This window comes from Anomaloglossus baeobatrachus, chromosome 3, assembly GCF_048569485.1.
Source record: "Anomaloglossus baeobatrachus isolate aAnoBae1 chromosome 3, aAnoBae1.hap1, whole genome shotgun sequence".
NCBI lineage: Eukaryota > Metazoa > Chordata > Amphibia > Anura > Aromobatidae > Anomaloglossus > Anomaloglossus baeobatrachus.
In genome coordinates this window covers 455,455,841-455,476,035 of record NC_134355.1, presented here as the reverse complement: position 1 = coordinate 455,476,035, position 20,195 = coordinate 455,455,841, and the positions used below count along the sequence as shown (strand labels likewise).

General features: G+C 45.6%; 1 protein-coding gene across 1 annotated transcript in view; it reads left to right on the top strand.

Annotated features, from left to right (window-relative positions):
* The window catches only part of LOC142297272 (putative cation-transporting ATPase 13A4), a 243,681-nt gene extending 228,333 nt beyond the window's left edge, over nucleotides 1-15,348 (top strand). Inside the window, exons 30-31 of the mRNA XM_075341527.1 lie at nucleotides 7,827-7,907; nucleotides 9,293-15,348. Of these exons, the coding sequence (XP_075197642.1) occupies nucleotides 7,827-7,907; nucleotides 9,293-9,538 (327 nt within the window). The 3' untranslated portion in view covers nucleotides 9,539-15,348. The remainder of the gene's footprint in view (nucleotides 1-7,826; nucleotides 7,908-9,292) is intronic.
* Nucleotides 15,349-20,195: the final 4,847 nt, after the last annotated feature.

Sequence of the window (20,195 nt, the reverse complement as noted above, 5' to 3'; positions counted from 1 at the left end):
TGCATGAGACTACCTGGGATGACCTGTCTAGTCCAGGGCGTCGCAAAAACATACAATACTTTTCTTGTATCTATTTCATCAAACATTGCATTTTATGTAATTTGCTTTCACATGGATTTAGCAAAATGGTGACTGCAGGCCATATTACCCATCTCCCTGGCCCCTTCGCTCCTCACTGTCTTCATCATATCTTTTTATTACCTCTGCAATTGCTGAGTCGCCGGCCGTATTCGCGCAAAGCCAGTACTTTTGTCTCTTAGGCACAGTACGTTTTTGCACAAACAAGGTCACAGCGCACTTCATGACATTGTGACTTTTTGTGCGCTTGCATCAAAACATCCCAGGACTAATTAGCACAGGTGTCGTAGAGGTAAGTATAAGGGTATGTGTGCACACTGCATTTTAGGTTTGACAACAAAACTAAACCCTCTGAAAGACTCTGACAACTGTAAACTCTGCATTTGACAAAAAACGCGGTAAAATGCATGCGTTTTTACTGCGATTGCCACGTTTTTGTTTGTGTCTTTTAAAGGAGAAAAAATATATGATAGAATAGGATAGCTACAATAGATGGATAGATACAAAATTAGATAGAAAGAATAAATAGATAGATAGAAATAACATATAGAATAGATAGAAAGAAAGAACACATACAATAAATAGTAAGAAAGAACAGATTGAAGAGCTAGAAAGAAAGAAATAACAGAATAGCTTGATAGAGGGATAGCTAGCATGGCCAGTTGTTTTTTACAATTTTTTGAGGGGTAAAAAAATGATGTGGGGTCCCTCCCATTTTTCATATCTCACACAGGAACAGCAGCAGCTGCAGTTCTCTATCTGCCGTATCTTGGCCGGTTATGAAAAATAGAAGGGATCCCACATATTTTTTTAACTATTTCATTTATTTTTTTTATTTATATGACGTGAGGCCTCCTCTTTTTTTGAAAAACCAGACAAGGTACAGCAGACAACTGGAGGTTGGTATTATTAGGGTGGTAACGGCCATCGTTATTTGGCCCTTTCCAGCCTAACAATAGCAGCCCACAGCCGCCCCAGAAGTTGCACATCCATAAGGTGCGCCAATTCTGGTGCCGGGCCCAGTTCTTCCTATTGCCTTGGTGCAGTGGCAATTGGCGTAATAAGGATTTAATAACAGCCCACAGCTGCTACTAAGCACTAGCTTAGTGTGGCAGAAGTCTATGAGACACCCACCATCACTAATCGGTAAGTGAAAGTAAATAAATACAAACTCCCAAAAAAATTCTTTATTTGAAATAAAAGACAAAAAAGCACCCTCTTTCATCACTTTATTAACCGCCCAAACACCCCTCGAAGTCCGACATAATCCATGTGAGGTCCCATGACACTTCCAGCAGTGCTACATCTGACGCTCACAGCGAACACCATAGAACAAGTCTGCCTGCTGTGAGCTCCACACAGCAGCTGAAGTGACTCATACTGTCAACAGTGACATCACTCAGGTTAGCTGCAGGCACAGGTGAAGTCCTCCATCTGTGACAGCAAATCAGCCGAGTGACTGAAGTGAGCAGCACGATCAGCGGTGCCGTCACTCAGGTGATTTCCGGTCACAGGTGAGTCCTCCACCTGTGACCGCAAATCAGACTGCAACTGATGTGAGTCGCAGGTGGAGGACTCACCCGAGTGACGTCACCGCTGATGACGCAGCTCACTTCAGTCACGACCTGAACCTCACAACGGTGAACTTGTAATATCACTGCCATGACACACGCCATACTGTGGGGCCAGCAGCTGTGATGTGTGATGTCAGGGGTTCACCCGAGTTCATTCTGATCGTGTGGCTCTGTCTGCACTCAAAGCTGGCAGTCATGCTCTATGATGTTCACTGTGACAGGACAGAGATGTAGCAGAGCTGAATCACCGTGAGACCTCATGTGGATTACTTCGGACCTGGAGGGGTGCTTGGGCGTTAATAAAATGGTGAAAGAGGGGCTTTTTTATTTTATTTCAAATAAAATATTTTTTGGCTGTTTTTGGTTATTTACTTTCACTTACAGATTAGTTATGTGGGGTGTCTCATAGATGCCTTACAACACTAACCTAGTGGTTAGTGGTAACTACGGGCTGCCATTAACCCCTTATTACCTCGATTGCAACCACACAAGGGTAATCGGGATGAGCTGGGTAAAGTCCTGGGACCGTCGCATCTAATGAATGCAGCAATTCCGGGTGGCTGCTGGCTATTTTTAGGCAGGGGGGCTTCCAATAACGTGGGTCTCCCCACCCAGCCTGAGAATACCAGCCCTCAGCTGTGAGGCTTTATCTTGGCTGGGTATCAAAATTAGGGGGAACCGCATGCCATTTTTTTTTTAATTATTTATTTATTTTCCTGTACGATATAGACTCGCCTACCAGCGGTTGTGATTGGTTGCAGTCAGACAGCTGTCACTCAGCATGGAGGTGTGTCTGACAGCAACTAATCACAGAAGAGGAAGCAATGAATATGTATGAGCTTAATGATCGGGTGCAGTAAATATGTAATGAGGATAATGAGAGGGTCAGGAAGAAGAATGAGAGGCTTCGGGAGCAGTGTGACAGCCGTGTCGATGATCGGTAAGTATGAAGCAGAGAAAGATAGAGAGACAGAGAGAGAGATTTTCACTCCTGCATTTTTATCCTGGAACAAAGTGGGTAACCAGCATTTTTGTGACAAGAACGCAGGTACATCGCATACAAAACGCAACCCATTTGTTACCATGCATTTTGTCATCCATTTTTCATCCCCTCATTGAGTTCTATGGGTGACAAAATGTGACAAAAACGCAAAAATAATTGACATGCTGCTTTTCTTGTCAAAGATTTTGACAAATATTTGACAAAACTACAACGTGCGCATGGAAATTCTGATTTCTCATAGACTTTGCTGGGGAAGCAAAAGCATGCAGTTTGTTATTCTCACAGTGTAGTTTAAAATGCGTCAAAAAGTCGAAAAGAAAACCCGGCACACGTGCGCACATAGCCTAAGGCTCTCTATTTGTTATGATCTAGGGTTTGAAAAACTCAGGGCATAATAAATGACATTAGATTTGTGGAGAATAATTTCTCTGCAAAAGAAACTTCAAAAGAAATTCTGAGCAAAGCATGTGAATTCAAATTATGTCTAATCTTCTCATCAGAGTTTCCAAATATTATATAACCTCCAACACAAAAGTGAATGCAGACACGTTTTTAATCTGCTGTTTGTAAAAATAGCGTCTATAAAGAAAACCTTCTTTCATTACTTTAAAACACTCTGTCACCAAGGATTTTAGGCCCCATTCAAGAGCAAGAAAAAGTATTGCCAGAGACCCTTATTCCAGCAAGGTGCCACTTAGTGTTTCATTAAAACTATAAAAAATAAATGCTCACGGTTTTATCTGCTGCCTGGATGTTATTCTGCTAAGTTGTGATTTGATACTCTGTAGTCCATAATATTCATGATCGCCTGCTCTCCTACCCGTCATCATTGATTTGCAACTTTCTGCCTATCCACAGTGTACAAAGAAATATGTCAGTTAATAGTGCAAGCAGGGTTACATCCTTGGGAAAACTAAAGAATCTGGAGCAGATAAAGCAGGGACTTTTATGAAAACTGCAACAAGGGTTCTCTTAAGTGACAAACCACTGGAATCAGGGATTCTGTCACTAGTTTATGCTACTCTCAATTGGGAAGCTAAAATCTGGTGACAGACTCCCTTTTAACCCCTTCACCCCTGGCCACGAAAACACCCTAATGACCGGGTCATTTTTTGCAATTCTGACCAGTGTCACTTTATGAGCTTATAACTCTGGAACGCTTCAACGGATCCCGACAATTTTGACATTGTTTTTTCTTGACATATTGTACTTCAGGATAGTGGTAAATTTAGGCCGAGATATTTTTTGTGTTTATTTGTGAAAATTTCAGAAATTTGGCAAAAATGTTGAAATTTTTAAACTTTGAAACTTTATGCCTATAAATCAGAGAGATATGTCACACAAAATAGTTGCTAAATAAAATTTCCCACTTGTCTACTTTACATCAGCGCAATTTTCTAAACAAATTTTTTTTTCGTTAGGAAGTTAGAAGGGGTCAAAGGTCATCAGCAATTTCCCATTTTTCCAACAAAATTTACAAAACCATTTTTTTAGGGACCACATCACATTTAAAGTGACTTTGAGAGGCCTAAGGGACAGAAAATACCCAAAAGTGACCCCATTCTAAAAACTGCACCCCTCACACTGCTCAAAACTACATCCAAGAAGTTTATTAACCCTTTAGGTGCTTCACAGGAACCAAAGCCATGTGGAAGGAAAAAATGAAAATTTTACTTTTTTACAGAAAAATTTTACTTTAGCCATAAAAGTTTAATTTTCACAAGGAGAAAAGAGAAAGTGCACCATAAAATTTATTGTGTAATTTCTCCTGAGTACGCTGATACCTCATATATAGTAAAAATCAATTATTTGGGCGCATGGCAGAGCTCGGAATGTAAAGAGCGCCATTCGAATTTTTGAACGCTAAATTAGCTAGACTCATTAGCGGATGCCATGTCGCATTTGGAGACCTCTTAATCAATGGAGCTTCCCCACAAGTGACCCCATTTTGGAAACTAGACCCCTCAAGGAATTTATCTACATGTTTGTTGAGCACTTTGAACCCCTGGGGGCTTCACAGAAGTTTATAATGTTGAGCCACAAAAAGATTTTTTTTACCACAAAACTGTTGCTTCAACCAGGTAGCTTTTTTTTCACAAGGGTATCAGGAAAAAATGCACCATAAAATTTATTGTGCATTTTCTCCTGAGTATGACAATACCTATATGTGGTAAAAATCAATTGTTTGAGCGCACAGCAGAGCTCGGAAGGTAAGGAGCGCCATTCAAATTTTTGAACGCAAAATTAGCTAGACTCATTAGCGGACGCCATGTCGCGTTTGGAGACTCCTTGAGGTACCTAACAAATGGAGCTCCCCAACAAGTGACCCCATTTTGGAAACTAGACCCCTCAATAAATGTATCAAGATGTTTGGTGAGCCTTTTGAATCCCCCCAGGGGTTCACAGAAAGTTGATAACGTTGAGCTGTGAAAATATATAGTTTTTATTACCACAAAACTGTTATTTGAATCAGGTAGCTTTTTTTTTCACAAGGGTATCAGGAAAAAATGCACTATAAAACGTATTGTGCAATTTCTCTTGAGTTTGCAGATACCTTATATGTGGTGGAAAGTAGTTGTTTGGGCACATGGCAGGGCTCAGAAGAGAAGGAGCGCCATTTGACAGCAAAATTGGTTGGAATCATTAGCGGACGTTATGTTGCATTTGGAGACCCCCTGAGATGCCTAAACAATAGAGATCCTCCACAAATGACCCCATTTTGGAAACTAGACCCCTCAACGAAATTACCTTGAGGTTTGGTGAGCCCATTGTACCCCCAGGGGTTTCATAGAAGTTGATAACTTTGAGCCGTGAAAATAATTATTTTTTTTTTACCACAAAATTTTTGCTTCAACCAGGTAGCTTTTTTTTTTTACAAGGGTATCAGGAAAAAATGCACCATAAAATGTATTTTGCAATTTCTCCTAAGCAGTAAGCAGTAAGCAGATACCCCATATGTGGTGGAAAATAATTGTTTGGGCTAACGGCGAGGCTCAGAAGGGAAGGAGCGCCATTTGACTTTTCAAACGCAGACGCCGTGCAGTGATGTGCATCACTGATCGGCCGCTGCAGGAGGCACGAACTGATAAGATACAAAAAGCGTCAGGGATACGGAAAAAAAAAAGTCAAATTGAGCAGAGACACCAATCTGTTATGTGCATCCCTGATCAGCGCTCGGCAGCTGCAGGACGCACACATGGATGAGATGCAAAAAAACGACACAAGATACGGACAAAAAAAAAAAAGGCCCGCCGAAAATTGACCAGGGATGCAGATACGTTATCTGCATCACTGATCAGCACTCGGCAGGATGCATGGACGGATGAGGTGTGAAAATGGACAGGGGGTACAAAAAAAAATAAAAAAAAAAATTATACTCGGAGTACCCAGAAGATTTGCAGGAGGATCACTGAACAGAGGAACTGCAGGAGGAATAGAAGGCAGAAAGTGGACAGCTTCATACAGCTGAGCAGCAGGCATGAAGTTGGACAGCTCATCAGAAGACCCAAGAAGGACACAGCGATGGAGACAGATGTGATCGGTCCAGGGAAGACCTCGGACGACCCAGTGGAGGCAGGTAGGGAACATCGGAGAGGGAGAGCAGAAGGGGAGGGGGAGACTGGAGAGGCAGAGGCAGAAGCAGAAGAATGGGAGCTGAATTGAGATCGTGTGGGGGCAGATCGCAGTGAGGAGGAGCAGATTGCAGCGGGGGGCACATCGCAGCGGGGGGGCATATCGCAGCAGGCAGAAATCAGCACTGGCAGGGGCCATGACTGGAGTGCACAGGGGCCATCACGGGAGCGCACAGGGGCAGCGCGCATTACTTACAGGGGGAGCAGAAGCGGCAAACAGAGAGCGGCGGCAGTGGCAGCAGCGGCGGCGTCGTGGTACCACAAGTACCATCCAGTGCACGCTGCAAACATGTTGATGGAGGGCTCTCCAGACTAACACAGGCCTGGGAAGGGCGGTCACCTCCAGATCAGACCGCCCCACTGCACACTGATTGGAGCGATTGCGCGTCATAGCACGATCGCTCCAATCAGTGCTGCAGGGGCTGGGGGGCACCATGTTTGATCTCCTGCTATGATCTGCTGCAGCTGCTGTGGCACTTCATAGCAGGATCTCACAGTATCGCACTGATTCAGGCATTGTTTTAGCCGGAACCAGTGCGAATGATGTGGTTGGCGGTTCAGATTTGAACAGCCAATAAAAACGATCGTCGATGGGGGGTGGCGATGCCACTCCCCCTGGGGTCAAGTAGAGGTCACCTGCTGTAAGAAACAGCAGGGGACATCATTTGAAAGCCGTTGCTATGGCCACGGCATTCAAATGAACTTTAGGCAGTAAAGTTAAGTCCCTAGTCGTTAATCAAAATTAGCATATAAAATACACCTTTATTCCTAAACTTGCAAGAGCAACACCAATTACTCCAGAACACGCAAGTCAGGTACTGAAAGCCATCACTAATAAAGGTGAAAAACACCCTGGCCACATGCATTTGGCCAATTGTGTGCGCGCCCGGATGGGTCACGTCTAGACTTGACCCATCCGGGCGCGCACACAATTGGCCAAATCCATGTGGCCAGGGTGTTTTTCACCTTTAACCATCACTAGACGTGACCCATCCGGGCGCGCACACAATTGGCCAAATCCATGTGGCCAGGGTGTTTTTCACCTTTATTAGTGATGGCTTTCAGTACCTGACTTGCGTGTTCTGGAGTAATTGGTGTTGCTCTTGCAAGTTTAGGAATAAAGGTGTATTTTATATGCTAATTTTGAATATCTACTATACTTGGATTGCTAAATCCCTAGTCGTTAAGTCACGTTAAAATAGGACACAACTTTACTGCCCGCAGTCGTGAAGGGGTTAATGTACATTACATGCACATATATATATATATATATATATATATATATATATATATATATATATATATATTTCATATCCAGACAAGCCATATCTTAATTTCAAACTAATTCAAATACAATTCACTTTTATTTTTTTGTATTGTTGTGTGTCGATATTGTTAATTTTAGCGTTTATCAAAATTATAAAAATTTTAACATTTTTCACATCTTACATATTAAAAAATACAGAATAAAACTAACTTTTGATTCTTAAAGTATTTTTTTTGTTGTATAAAACATTGCTCACTCATGTTTTTTTTCAGCTCGTATGTACTCCATGTTACTGGAGAGTGTACATCTTGATCATGGTCCTTGTTCTCTTCATCGTGTCATATGTTGCAGAGGTAAATGTTCCTAAAGCATTTTGCTCATATACTATTTACTATGACAAATTTTACCAAACATAACACTAGACTTTTTGCCATATTAAATGGAAAAAATATACATTTAGATGGTGATGTTAAAAAAGTTCTTTAAATGGGTATGCAATAGATTAATGGTGGCCAAATAATAGACTGATATGCTGAGAGACCATGAATTCTGGAATGGTAGACCTTGTAAGTCTCCTGACTGATACCTTGCCAAGTTCAGTTTCCTCCACATAGGTTTCTGTTTTAGTGTCCTTACCACCACCTAAGCTTCTCATACAGCCAGATCAGATCCCACACTTTGCACTGATAAGGGGCAATCACCTCGAAACATTGTGTCTGCAAATTAAGGTTCTGATCTGGCATTAATTCTAAGGGGTACTTTGCACGCTGCGACATCGCAAGCCGATGCTTGCGATGCCGAGCGCGATAGTCCCCACCCCGTCGCAGCAGCGATATCTTGTGATCGCTGCCGTAGCAAACATTATCGCTACGGCAGCTTCACATGCACTCACCTGCCCTGCGACGTCGCTCTGGCCGGCGACCCGCCTCCTTCCTAAGGGAGCAGGTCGTGTGGCGTCACAGCGACGTCACACGGCAGGCGGCCAATAGAAGCGGAGGGGTGGAGATGAGCAGAACGTAAACATCCCACCTACCTCTGTCCTTCCGCATAGCCAGCGTGAGCCTCAGTGACGCAGGTATGCTGATATTCCTCGCTCCTGCGGCTTCACACACAGTGATGTGTGCTGCCGCAGGGGAACGAGGAACAATATCGTACCGTCGCTGCAGCGGCATTATGGAAATGTCGGACCCTACACCGATGATACGATTACGACGCTTTTGCGCTCGTTAATCGAATCATAAAAGATTTACACACTACGATATCGACAGCGACGCCGGATGTGCGTCACTTTCGATTTGACCCCACCGACATCGCACCTGCTATATTGTAGTGTGCAAAGTACCCCTAAGTCATCTTCTTCCCTGAAGAAGCAATTTGCTTACTACCACCTAACATTCATCAGCGGTATCAGACACTTGTGAGTCTTGACCCAGGAACAATTGTGTACTGATGTAGATGTAGATCTCTAACCTATAGCTCGATATAAGCCAAAAAAGCTCAGAAACCTGCAGACCCGTACAACTCCCCATAGCATGGTGATGAGATGTCTTGAGCCTGACTTCCTGTGTTCATTTTGTGAAGTTTCTCATAGTTTTATTTACTTGGGACTGCTACTTCTGAAAGGAAAAGAGCACCAGAAATTGTACCAACTTATTATAAATCCTTCATAGATAATAGTGCCATTTCCTAATATTAGCTTTTGGGAACAACTTGATTTTTTTATATTTCTTTTTCGCAGATGTGGTTTATTGAAAATAGAAAACTTTGGCTCTGGAAAAAGCGACTGTTTAACTACAAATCAAAGAGCCAGTACAGAAAATTGCAAAGAAAAATACAGAAAGATCCCGAGTGGCCTCCACAGAACAGAATGGACTACGCCATCCAATATGTCGCTGCAGAAGATAGCAGCAATGTAATTTACAGTAACACCCAATGTGGCATTGCACCAAATGAACCTGAACAAACAATTGTAACTGTAATGTAAATGCAGCAAATCTGAAAACAAATGTTTCTTTTGCTAGTGAAAAGGTGCTGAACCCAATAGATAGGATAAATCATCAATTTGAGACCAGTGTGGGTCCAACACCCAAGTCAAGTACTGCATTTATTAAGATATAAAGTTTAGTACTTGGTAACAACCACTAACCAATATATGGTACTGCTGAGTATTCCCCCTAATATTGCTTATATTACATATACACAACATAGATGTTCTTTGTTCTTCAAATGTCCATAATGTTATATCTTTAAATACAGTACATTATAATTACAAAGACGGTAATATATATTATATTTTATCAATGGAAAAAGTCCAAATATATTTATGTAACGTACATACATTTATTAAATGTAAACTTTTCAACTGATCAGAATACAAAGGTACACAGAGGTATGTTAGTATAAGTGCCAGCATACAGAAACATAAAGAATACAATTCAATGTTTCTAGTTTATGGCTAGACATTTAATCAGGTCTATATTGATACTTTTTATGGCCTTGGGTCATTTCAGTGTACCACGTTACATCCACATCATACAGTTTCAAATGTATTAATAATATCCATAATTCCCATAATATTTATTTCTATCACTTGTTCTTAGATTGGGCTTGTACTGGCCACACTACATCTGAAATGTCTCATGTAGACTCAAATGGAATTTTATTAACATAACATTTAGAATACAGTCACTTCATCGGTCTTATTTACATATCCATGACAGTTCCAGGAGGGATTTGTCCGGTCATTGATTCCTGTATTACTCCCAATTAACCATACCTTGTATAATTAACACACCGACACTGCTTATGACTTGGTTGAATTGGCCACAGCAGCCCTTTATTGACTATTGTTTACACACTAACACAAGGGGGCGCCGTCCAACGGGCGTCCCCAACATTTAACAATAGGTAATACCATAATAATACAGTACGTAATACAATACGTAACCCTGGGTAGGCCCGGTCCAGAAACCACCTTCCACCACCAAAACATGATCCCTGGCCGCAACACACACTGGGCCGGAGATGAGGTATTAATCACCTACGGATCAATACTCCAACCTTGCAGGACCTCATGCCTGCAAGATCCCTGTAACCGGAGCCACTATATCCTACAAGTGACTCTCCAATCAAATAACATTATCTGTTAAACCGCCTCTGGACCAGACCTACCCCCCGCCACAGGACAGGCCACGTGACACCTTGCGTGGCCTGGACCCCCCACACACCCAAAGCTTGCTTCTCTAACCTGCAAGCCGAAACCAACTGTTAAACCCTTCCATCTATCAACTTAAGCTCTGAGCCTCCCATATGCACCAGCCAACGTTACCAGCTCACCTTACTACACCGCACTACCATCATCCTTGGTGACCGCACATGCCACCTCAAATCTCTTCGAACCTACCCGTATCCCAATTTAGTCACTTTTTTTTTTTTTTTTAAATCGCCCTTCAATACAGGCCATGACACCATGGCCATCCCATAACAAGGCCACCACCATGTATCAATCAACCCTGATACCACAACTCGGTACCCAAAACAACATACAGGAATCCACCTCATTCCTTTCCACACCATCCTACTTATAAGCCAGTACCACCCCGTAGTACTAAACAACTTTTAAGTAACCCTGTCTCCTCCTCAACAGTGACCCAGCCACATCACTGGCTCCCTCTGACGGCCACTCAGGCACACCCTGACACACCGTGCCACGAGCTCCCAAACCATGCCTGGATCACTGACATGCCCCACCGGCATCAGTTAAACTAATTAACTGCAACACTGACAGTACCATCGGCCTACCCATTACTGACCAAATAAACTGCCGTACCGTCACCCCGCCTCTCCTCCGGTCTCCAGCTGAATTCAACTGCAACTGGGGTTAATATATTCCAAACAGGATCACACTTACACTGCCTACTTAACTGGGTCACCTCGTACCCTGAACCAGGTCCCCCCCTGGGAAACGGCTAAAATGACCCCCACTTGGCAATAATTCCGATCCATAACCTCCAAATTTCCCGAAAAGTCGTCCTAGCCTAACCAAGAGGCGAGAGAATAAACTGCCCTCGGCCTTCCCCCAGACTCATAACACATGCATTAGACATACCCCTCCCTAGAGCAATAAATCACTACCGGTCTCCCCCGACTGATGTAGCCTGTCATCCAAACCCTCTGAAAACAACAAGGCTCAATCTGCCATACCCAGAAAAGTTCCAAGACCTTCCTACGTACTCAACCACCACACTATTGGACAACCATCATCCGAAATTGGGCCCCTTTAACTTTCCAGGAAGCCCACCCGGCCTAATGAAACCATGTCCACCAAAGTTAACACGCCTACAAAATCACCACACAATCACAATCCTCGCCCTGCACCCATGGCTGAGGCAAAGATGCAGAAGCATTACTTTCAATCCCCAAGGTCACCAACAACCTCTTCAAACAATAATTTGCGTCCCACTTCCTTCCGCAAACCACACCAACGACAAGTTGCCTGCACTACAAAGTACCCCGTAAAATTGCCCCCCGGAACCGCCGCCCCATTGTCCTCTGCCATCCATCTGTCCGAATGTTACTGACATCCTGATGTCCTTCTCCCTCCCTGCCGTCGTCCACTTCCATTTTGGATCGGTGAGGCAGCTCCGCCGCGCCTCCCCCACCACGGCCACCCATGCAAGCCGCCGAGTGGGCATAGTTGTCTCCCGTCCGTTCCTTGTCCCGCGGTGACAGCCCCAGGAGACCGTCCTGTCCCCCGTGCCGCCACCCCGGGTCTTGACGTCTTGCGACTGTGCCCCTCCCCCTCGCCGATTGCCAGCGGGGGGCTCCACACCCGACCTCACTGACGCCCGGCTCTGGACCGCAGCCATCGCCGTCCCCGGCCCTCCAGGGTCACCGCAGGCCTCCTGTTGCCGGGTCCTCCCTCCCCAAGGGAGACCGCTGCTACCCGGAGGCTGCACGATCGATGTACGTGACCGGGCGGTTCCTCAGAGCTCCCGCCATCAGGCTCACTCACCGCCACCAGGGACCGGCATGCCCGACCTTCTCCTGGCACCCGATCTCCTGCTGTCTGCAGCCCCGTGGTCCCCCCGCCGACTGCGAGGGGTTCTGCTGGCCTCACTCTGCCGCCGGACGCGCTCCCAGCCAGGAGCTGCCGCAGTCACTCCTACTCCAGCCGGAGGCCTGGGACCGGAAGTAGGCCCCATTGTTGGCCACTCCCACCTCCCGGCCGTCGCGACCAGAACGCAGATTCCTCCCGCCGGCCGGAGCAGCACCAGATGCTGCTACTGCTCGGCCCGCCACGGAGGGTCCCCGGAGGGGCTCTTACATCACCTCCTCTCCCCCTCCGCGCCCGGGGAATACCTGCGGGGGGCCATGACCGCCGCCCGCTGCTACTGGGGTAGCGAGGGGAAGGCGCCAACGGGTAACCCCGGCAGCCCTGATGTGGGACTGCACTGCCAGGGGTCCGTGCGCCGCTACCGCTGATCACCTGGAGATTCTCTCTGCAATCCCTGTCCTGTTCAAGCTGTCCAAGCTGCAGATCTGCAATGTCTGAATCCATCAGGCTGGATGTCATGATGGAGGTTCCCCAGCCCGTCCAAGCTGTCCAAGCTGTCATCCAGGAAGTGCAAGAGAAGGTAACTGGCCCCCACCTCCTCCAATATACCCATGCAGCTCCTTCTTTTCCTCCCACCATAATCCCATCCCTAACCAATCATCATCTTCTTCCACCTTCCTATGATATCACCATTAACCCCATCAACTCCCTACCCTCCAGACTGTCATGTCGCCCCTACACCCTATGGGTTCCATGGCTTTCTTTAACAGCATCATCTTCAAATCCTAGATTAATTTGTTCTCCAGATTCCTTATTCTCCCCTATTCCATCAACATGGTCCTTGGCCTGAAATTTCTCATCAAATGCATAATTCAGCTGTACTTGTGGCTCATTATAAGCCATGTTTATTGATCTGAATGACCTGTTGTCTCTTCCATCCTAACTCGAGGACTCTCTGGAATCCAAGAACCTATTCATTCTAGTTCTATAAAAAAATAAATAAGTGTTATTCTTCATACAATGCATTGAAAATGATGTTTGGTTTTGTTCACACCTGAGTTTGAACCTCCAAATACACGAGCTCTATCACTTTCACCGAAAGAGAGAGCACATCCTACAATGTTTTTGGTACAGTAATGGACATAGAAATGGCAGTAGTTGTGATCATAATGTGTTGTTCAATTTCTTGCATCATTTTCTGTTCTTATAATATCTACATTTCTATTCAAAAGAGATGTCAATGGCAACTACAATGGCTGAACAAAACAATATTAGCAAATAAACACGTAGAATATTAAAGGGATTCTATCAGCACAGGATGACTGTTCACACCAAGTACAGGCCTTCAGTGCATCACTACACCTTCCCATCTGCTGGTTTCTACACATCTCCTCCCTTCTTTGGCCCTAATAAGCCAAAGCTGTCAATCACAGAAGAGGGGACGGTGGAGATTCAGGGAAAACAGCAGGTCAGAAGGTGTATTTAAATTATTAGCTTTGCTATGATGAATGAGCACCGATACTTGATGTGATCAGTCATCCTGGGCTGATAGTTCCTTCAATATTTCAACCTGTCTTTCACAGAGAATGAATCATGCTTTACAAATATTGGGGTTTTTTTGTGTATTGGTAATAAATGACAAATTAGAAATGATTACAAAAAATAAATATGTTGTAGTCTCCATTGAATGCTTTCCAGTACCTTTCCATGTGTCAACAAGTCTCATGCATTTGTTGTACTGGAATGTTAATTTAGCCCAATATGGACTGTGTGCTTGTCATGCTGTACAAAGGGCTAGTAAGACGTAGTACAGCGTATTCCCCACTAGGTGGCTGCAGAGTAGTGAAGGAGAGACAAAGTCACACTGTAACAGAAAGGCAGCTGAAGTACAACAGAGTAATTTCAGCAGGCAGTTAAAAGGCAAACCACCAGGGGGCAATAGAGTAGTCAAACAGTCAGGGTCTATCCAGAAAAGTCAAGTCACTGCAAGGGGAGTATTAAAATCAAGTCAGAAAACAGAACAGAGTCTGAAGCAGAGGGAAAAATAAACAGACAGGAGCAGGAAGTCAGGGACCGGGACAGGCAGACGAACGGGGAAGGGTACAAGTCAGGACACAGTAGCAGGGAGGCAGAACAGATTGGGAACACTCACCAAAGCCAGTATACATGCTGCAAGGCAGAAATATCACTGGCACTGAACCATACGTAGAGAGGCAATATATAGTGTCCTGGGATCCAGAACAAGGCAAGGGAAATTAACCCCTGACATGACCAGGCTAGAGGTGGGTGTAACCACAGCAGGGAAAAACCGGCCTGGATCATGACAGTGCTGTATTACATAGGAAATCAAAAATTTGCAATGTAGAAACTGTATTGAAAAATGAGCACTTGTTGGATTTACAAGCCTTTGTGAAAAAATGGACATGGTTAAAGGACCCCCAAGATGGTCTGGATAGCTGATCCATAAATATTGGTACTATCAAGGATCAGTAGGGTTCAGGAGTCAGAATACATATAGAAGAATATTTTTAAGAAAAACTATTGATTTTTCATTGTGATAACATATCTGGATTTGAGGTAGAAATATCCAATAACCATAAACACTATGCAGATGACTAACACTCCAACAACGACGCTAATCATTCTGTACATTATAACTGCATATTCTGGAAATTAGAAGAAGAGATAATTATATGCTTAATATTCTCAGCCATTATGTGTATATTCCCTTATTGTTATAAAGCTTTCTTGATCTAAAAAAAATGTTCCAAGACCTTTCTTTTTCTTTGTCTATTATTTTTGAAGTCATCAACACATCATCTATTAAAATGTATGAACTTTTAGAATATGTATAGTACTGTAGAGTATAATATGGGTTACTGATTGGTGTTTTCAAGAACCATTTAACACATTCATCCACAACAATTGAACTGACACCACCCATTTGTTATAGGCTATATACAGTCCCGATTGTAGGCCACAGCAAGGGGTATTCTTTGAAATGGAAACTCCTTTTTAAGACATTAGATGTTTAATCTTTGAAAATACTTTGTTGTTGACTAGAGATGAGCGAGTACCGTAATATTCGCAATCACTATACTCGTAACGAGTACTTTATAATATTTGTGTATTCATTCTGAATAGTGAGTACAATGCAAGTCAATGGGAAATGCAAGTAATTTTCTCCTCGACCTAACAAAGAGGTCTGGGGGCCGAGGAAAAGGCTGAAATATATGGATAAATGATGAGCCTGAATGAGGAGAGCCTGTAGAATATGCCTGCATGCATTTCTGACTCACATATGGTTTTTGGGAGCCTTGGAAGCCAAACAGAAGCACTTTCATGTGGCACCTGTCTATCGGTGCCCCTGCAGTCTATGTCACACTGCCCTGGCCAGTCCCATAGTAACTCACACAGCAGTGAGCGAGCAGTTGCTGGGATGACGACCGCTGACCTTATGAGGTTAGCAAAGTTCATTACCTGCTTTGATGAAGTTTGCAAAACTCGTGACGTCAGTGCTTGTCACTGACTTTCATGGCTATCACGTTCTCATCTCAAGTCTCGCAGGCGCCCAAGACCTCACCGCTAGTTAGTCTCAGGCCGCCCGCGACACTTGAGTTTAAATCATAGCAGCCATGGAACTCAACGACGAGCACTGACGTCACAAGTTTAGCGGTATTCATCACCGCAGGTAATGTACCCAGCTAACCTCATGACGTTGACGCTCGTCATGCCCTGCTGTGACTTGGCCTGATCTAATGATGTTAGCTCAGGTCACTGCACTGCTCTCACAGCCAATGGGGAACATTACGTTCTTCATTGACTGAGACAGTGAGTATGGATCGTCGTGGGACCCTCTTCTTGGATTATGCCAGACCCGGATTTTTTTCCAATAAAATGGTAAAAAAAAGGATATGTCGCGGGCGGAGGAGGGGACGCTGCGCTCTCCCACTGCTCGGGTCCAGCTACCGCTGCTGCTGCGGCCTGCTGCTGCGGCCTGCTGCTGCTCGGTGGCTTGAGCGATGGCCGGATCCCGGGGACTCGAGCGGCGCTCCTCGCCCGTGAGTGAAAGGTGTTTGGTTTTTGGGATAGTTTATTGTCCGTGACGCCACCCACGGTTGTGGTGATTGCATGGACACCACCGCTGCTCTGTATGGGAATCCCGGGAGCGGTGACAGGGAGCAGCAAAGTTGTTAGTTCTCCCCTCTGTGGGTAGGGGGTGGTTGTCCCAGGGCCCAGTGATGAGGTGGGGGATGTTAGATGGCAGGGCCGGTGCAGGGCTTGGTGGGGTGCAGGGACGCGGGGGCAGCGCTGTGCCTCACGGCACTGTGGTACTCACTCAGCCTGAGACGGTGACACAGTTCTCGGTAAAACACACGGCTGGAAAGACGGTTCCCACGGATGGCTGCTGTTGCTTTTCCCCAGTAGTTGACGGTGACGGTCTCTGTCCCTGCACCTAATGAAGTGTTGGTAGCGATGGGTTCCCACCGGTAACCCGCTCCCCGGCTTGGATATGTGCCTGAGGAGCCCCTCTTTGCCCGCAGGCGCTGCCCTGAGAAACTGGTGCCTTGGCGGTGGCGGTGTCTCTCTCTAACGGTTGGACTGTTGCCTTCAATCGGGACTTGGTTGTTGGGAGACCCAGAGGTCCCCTTCACTGACGGATTTGGCAAATTCACGGTGACTCCTAGCCTTGCCGGGATCCGAAAGGCCCCTGCCAATGGTGCTGGCTTCTCTTCGTATACCGCTCCGGTACCGCCGGGCCACCACCCGTCCACGGTCCTTTCGGCAACCTCCAAGCAGCCTCTCCTGCAGACAGTCACTGCCGTCTGCTGACCTTGCTGTCTCAGTCCGGGGCACACACCCGGACAAACTTCAGGCTTTCTCAACTCTCACTTTTACTGTCACTACTCTCACTGTCCTCCTTCTCCTTCCTCTCTTGCTCCTCTACCACTTCACTGTTTACTCCTTCAAACTCCAACTCTATCTGCCTGGTTTTCCCGCCTCCAGGGCTGTGAACTCCTCGGTGGGTGGAGCCAACCGCCTGGCCCACCCCCTGGTGTGGACATCAGCCCCTGAAGGAAGGCAACAAGGATTTTTGTGTAGCTTTGGTGTACCTATCCGGGGTGTAGGGTGTGGTGGTGTTATGACCTGTGACCCCTGGCTTGCCCAGGGCGTCACATTCCCCCTTAGCAAAATGCAGACCGTCCGCGGGCTGCCCGTCCAACACCGGTTTTATTTTTCTGAAAAAAGATAAACATTTGAACAATTAGAAAAACATCATCCCACAGCGGGAGGCACGGTACTTAAACGTTACGGAACATTAAAACGGTTGCTGCTGCCGCTCTCTCCCACCCAAGTAACCTGGCCCTGATGCTGCCCCTAAGAAACAGGCAGCACCCCTTGACCCCAGTCCTGAACCAGTTACCCGAGCGGGATCTGTCCTTCCCCTCCAGAGGGTAGCCACCGGTTCCTGTGGTGGCTGGGCCCCAGCCTGCTCTACTGCGGGCCCTCTCTCCAACCTGCCTCTCCGGGGGCGGTAACGGTTAGCTGCAACAAAACATTTTTATTTACAAGCCACTTAACGTTTGTGGTTGCCCTGCAAGTTCACGGGCTTGTCCATAGGAGTTCCTATGCCAAACAACTTTTTCAAGCGGTCCCCACGGGGACAACGGTGCCGGCAACGGCCGGTTGCAAATCACGGTAATCAGGTAACTTTTCGGTTCCATCAGTTATCATCTTTCATCTCTTGCAAACTTTAAAACTTTTAAACTTTTCAAAACACACACAGACTTCCTCCCCCCTTTTAACCCCTTCAGCCCCCGGGCAGTTTCCGTTTTTGCGTTTTTGTTTTTTGCTCCTTTTCTTCCAAGAGCCGTAACTTTTTTATTATTCCGTCAATCTTGCCATATGAGGGCTTGTTTTTTGCGGGACGAGTTGTACTTTTAAATGAAATCATAAGTTTTACCATATAGTGTACTGGAAAACGGCAAAAAAATTCCAAGTGCGGAAAAATTGCAAAAAAAGTGGGATCGTACAATAGTTTTTGGGATATTTTATTCACGGTGTTCACTATATGGTAAAACTGATGTCTGGTTGTGATGCCTCAGGTCGGTGCGAGTTTGTAGACACCAAACATGTATAGGTTTACTTGTATCTAAGGGGTTAAAAAAAATTCACAAGTTTGTCCAATAAAAGTGGCGCACGTTTTGCGCCATTTTCCGAAACACGTAGAGTTCTTATTTTTTGGGATCAATGGCTCAGTGATGGCTTATTTTTTGCGTCTCGAGCTGACGTTTATAATGGTACCATTTTTGCGCAGATGCTACGTTTTGATCGCCTGTTATTGCATTTTGCGCAAAACTTGCGGCGACCAAAAAACGTAATTTTGGCGTTTGGAATTTTTTTGCCACTACGCCGTTTACCAATCAGAATAATTGATTTTATATTTTGATAGATCGGGCATTTCTGAACGCGGCGATACCAAATATGTGTATATTTATTTATTTTTTAACCCTTTAATTTTCAATGGGGGGAAAGGGGGGTGATTTGAACTTTTAGGTTTTTTGTTTTTTTTTTATTTTTTAAAACTTTTTTTTTTACTTTTTTTTTTATTTTACTAGTCCCCCTAGGGGGCTATAGCAATCAGCAATCCGATCGCTGATCGCTATCTGCTGATCACAGCAATACCGCTGTAATCAGCAGATTCACTCACTTTGGTTTTCCCTCTGCTCTCGGCCGAGGGAAAATGAAAGTGAAAGATCATAGCAGCAGGCGTCATCACATGACCCTGTGCTACGATGGCAACCACCGATAGTCACGTGATAACACACGTGACTTCCGGTGGGGGCGGCGGTGAGTAACAAACATGGCCGCGCGCATTTAAATCTTGCTGCCAGACTTTGGCAGCAAGATTTAAGGGGTTAATGGCCGCGGGTGGAAGTGATTCCACCCGCGGCTAGCAGGCACACATGTCAGCTGTTGAAAACAGCTGATATGTGTGCCGATCCACGCCGCCTGCCCGCGGCAGGGGGCGGGGCTTAACGGGACACGATCTATGACGGATAGATCCGTCCAAGGTCGTGAAGGGGTTAAAGGACGGTTTCCCTGTACCTAAGTGGGGGTCTACCTAGGTTAGGACGGGTGGACCTCCGGGGTCTGGTGTAAGTAGGGCTAGGCAGTGGGGCAGAGGGAACAATCAGTTCCTCCTCCCTGCTATCGTGTGGGGCAGGCGGAGGCATAGGGGAGCTGGGTACAGGTTCATCCCTGGGCACTGGTACTGACTCACGGTTGACCGCCTCCATCACTTCTTCATCCACGGGTTGTGGGAACAGTATCACTGGAAGAATCACCGCGCCGTGCTGTGTAGGCCAGTCCGCTGGGAAGTCTCCCATCGCAGTGTGGATCACCTCTTTTGCCTTCTCTGCTTGTGGGGGAGCCGGTACTTCAGCCGCCGCTCTTAAGGCTGGTGGGCACCTTTTCAGATGGTCCCGGGAAACCATGGCCAAAGTGCCCCCTTGATCACGACTGATTTGGTAGGCCTTCCCATCTTCCCATCCTGTGGGCTGTATGACGTACGGGGTTTGTT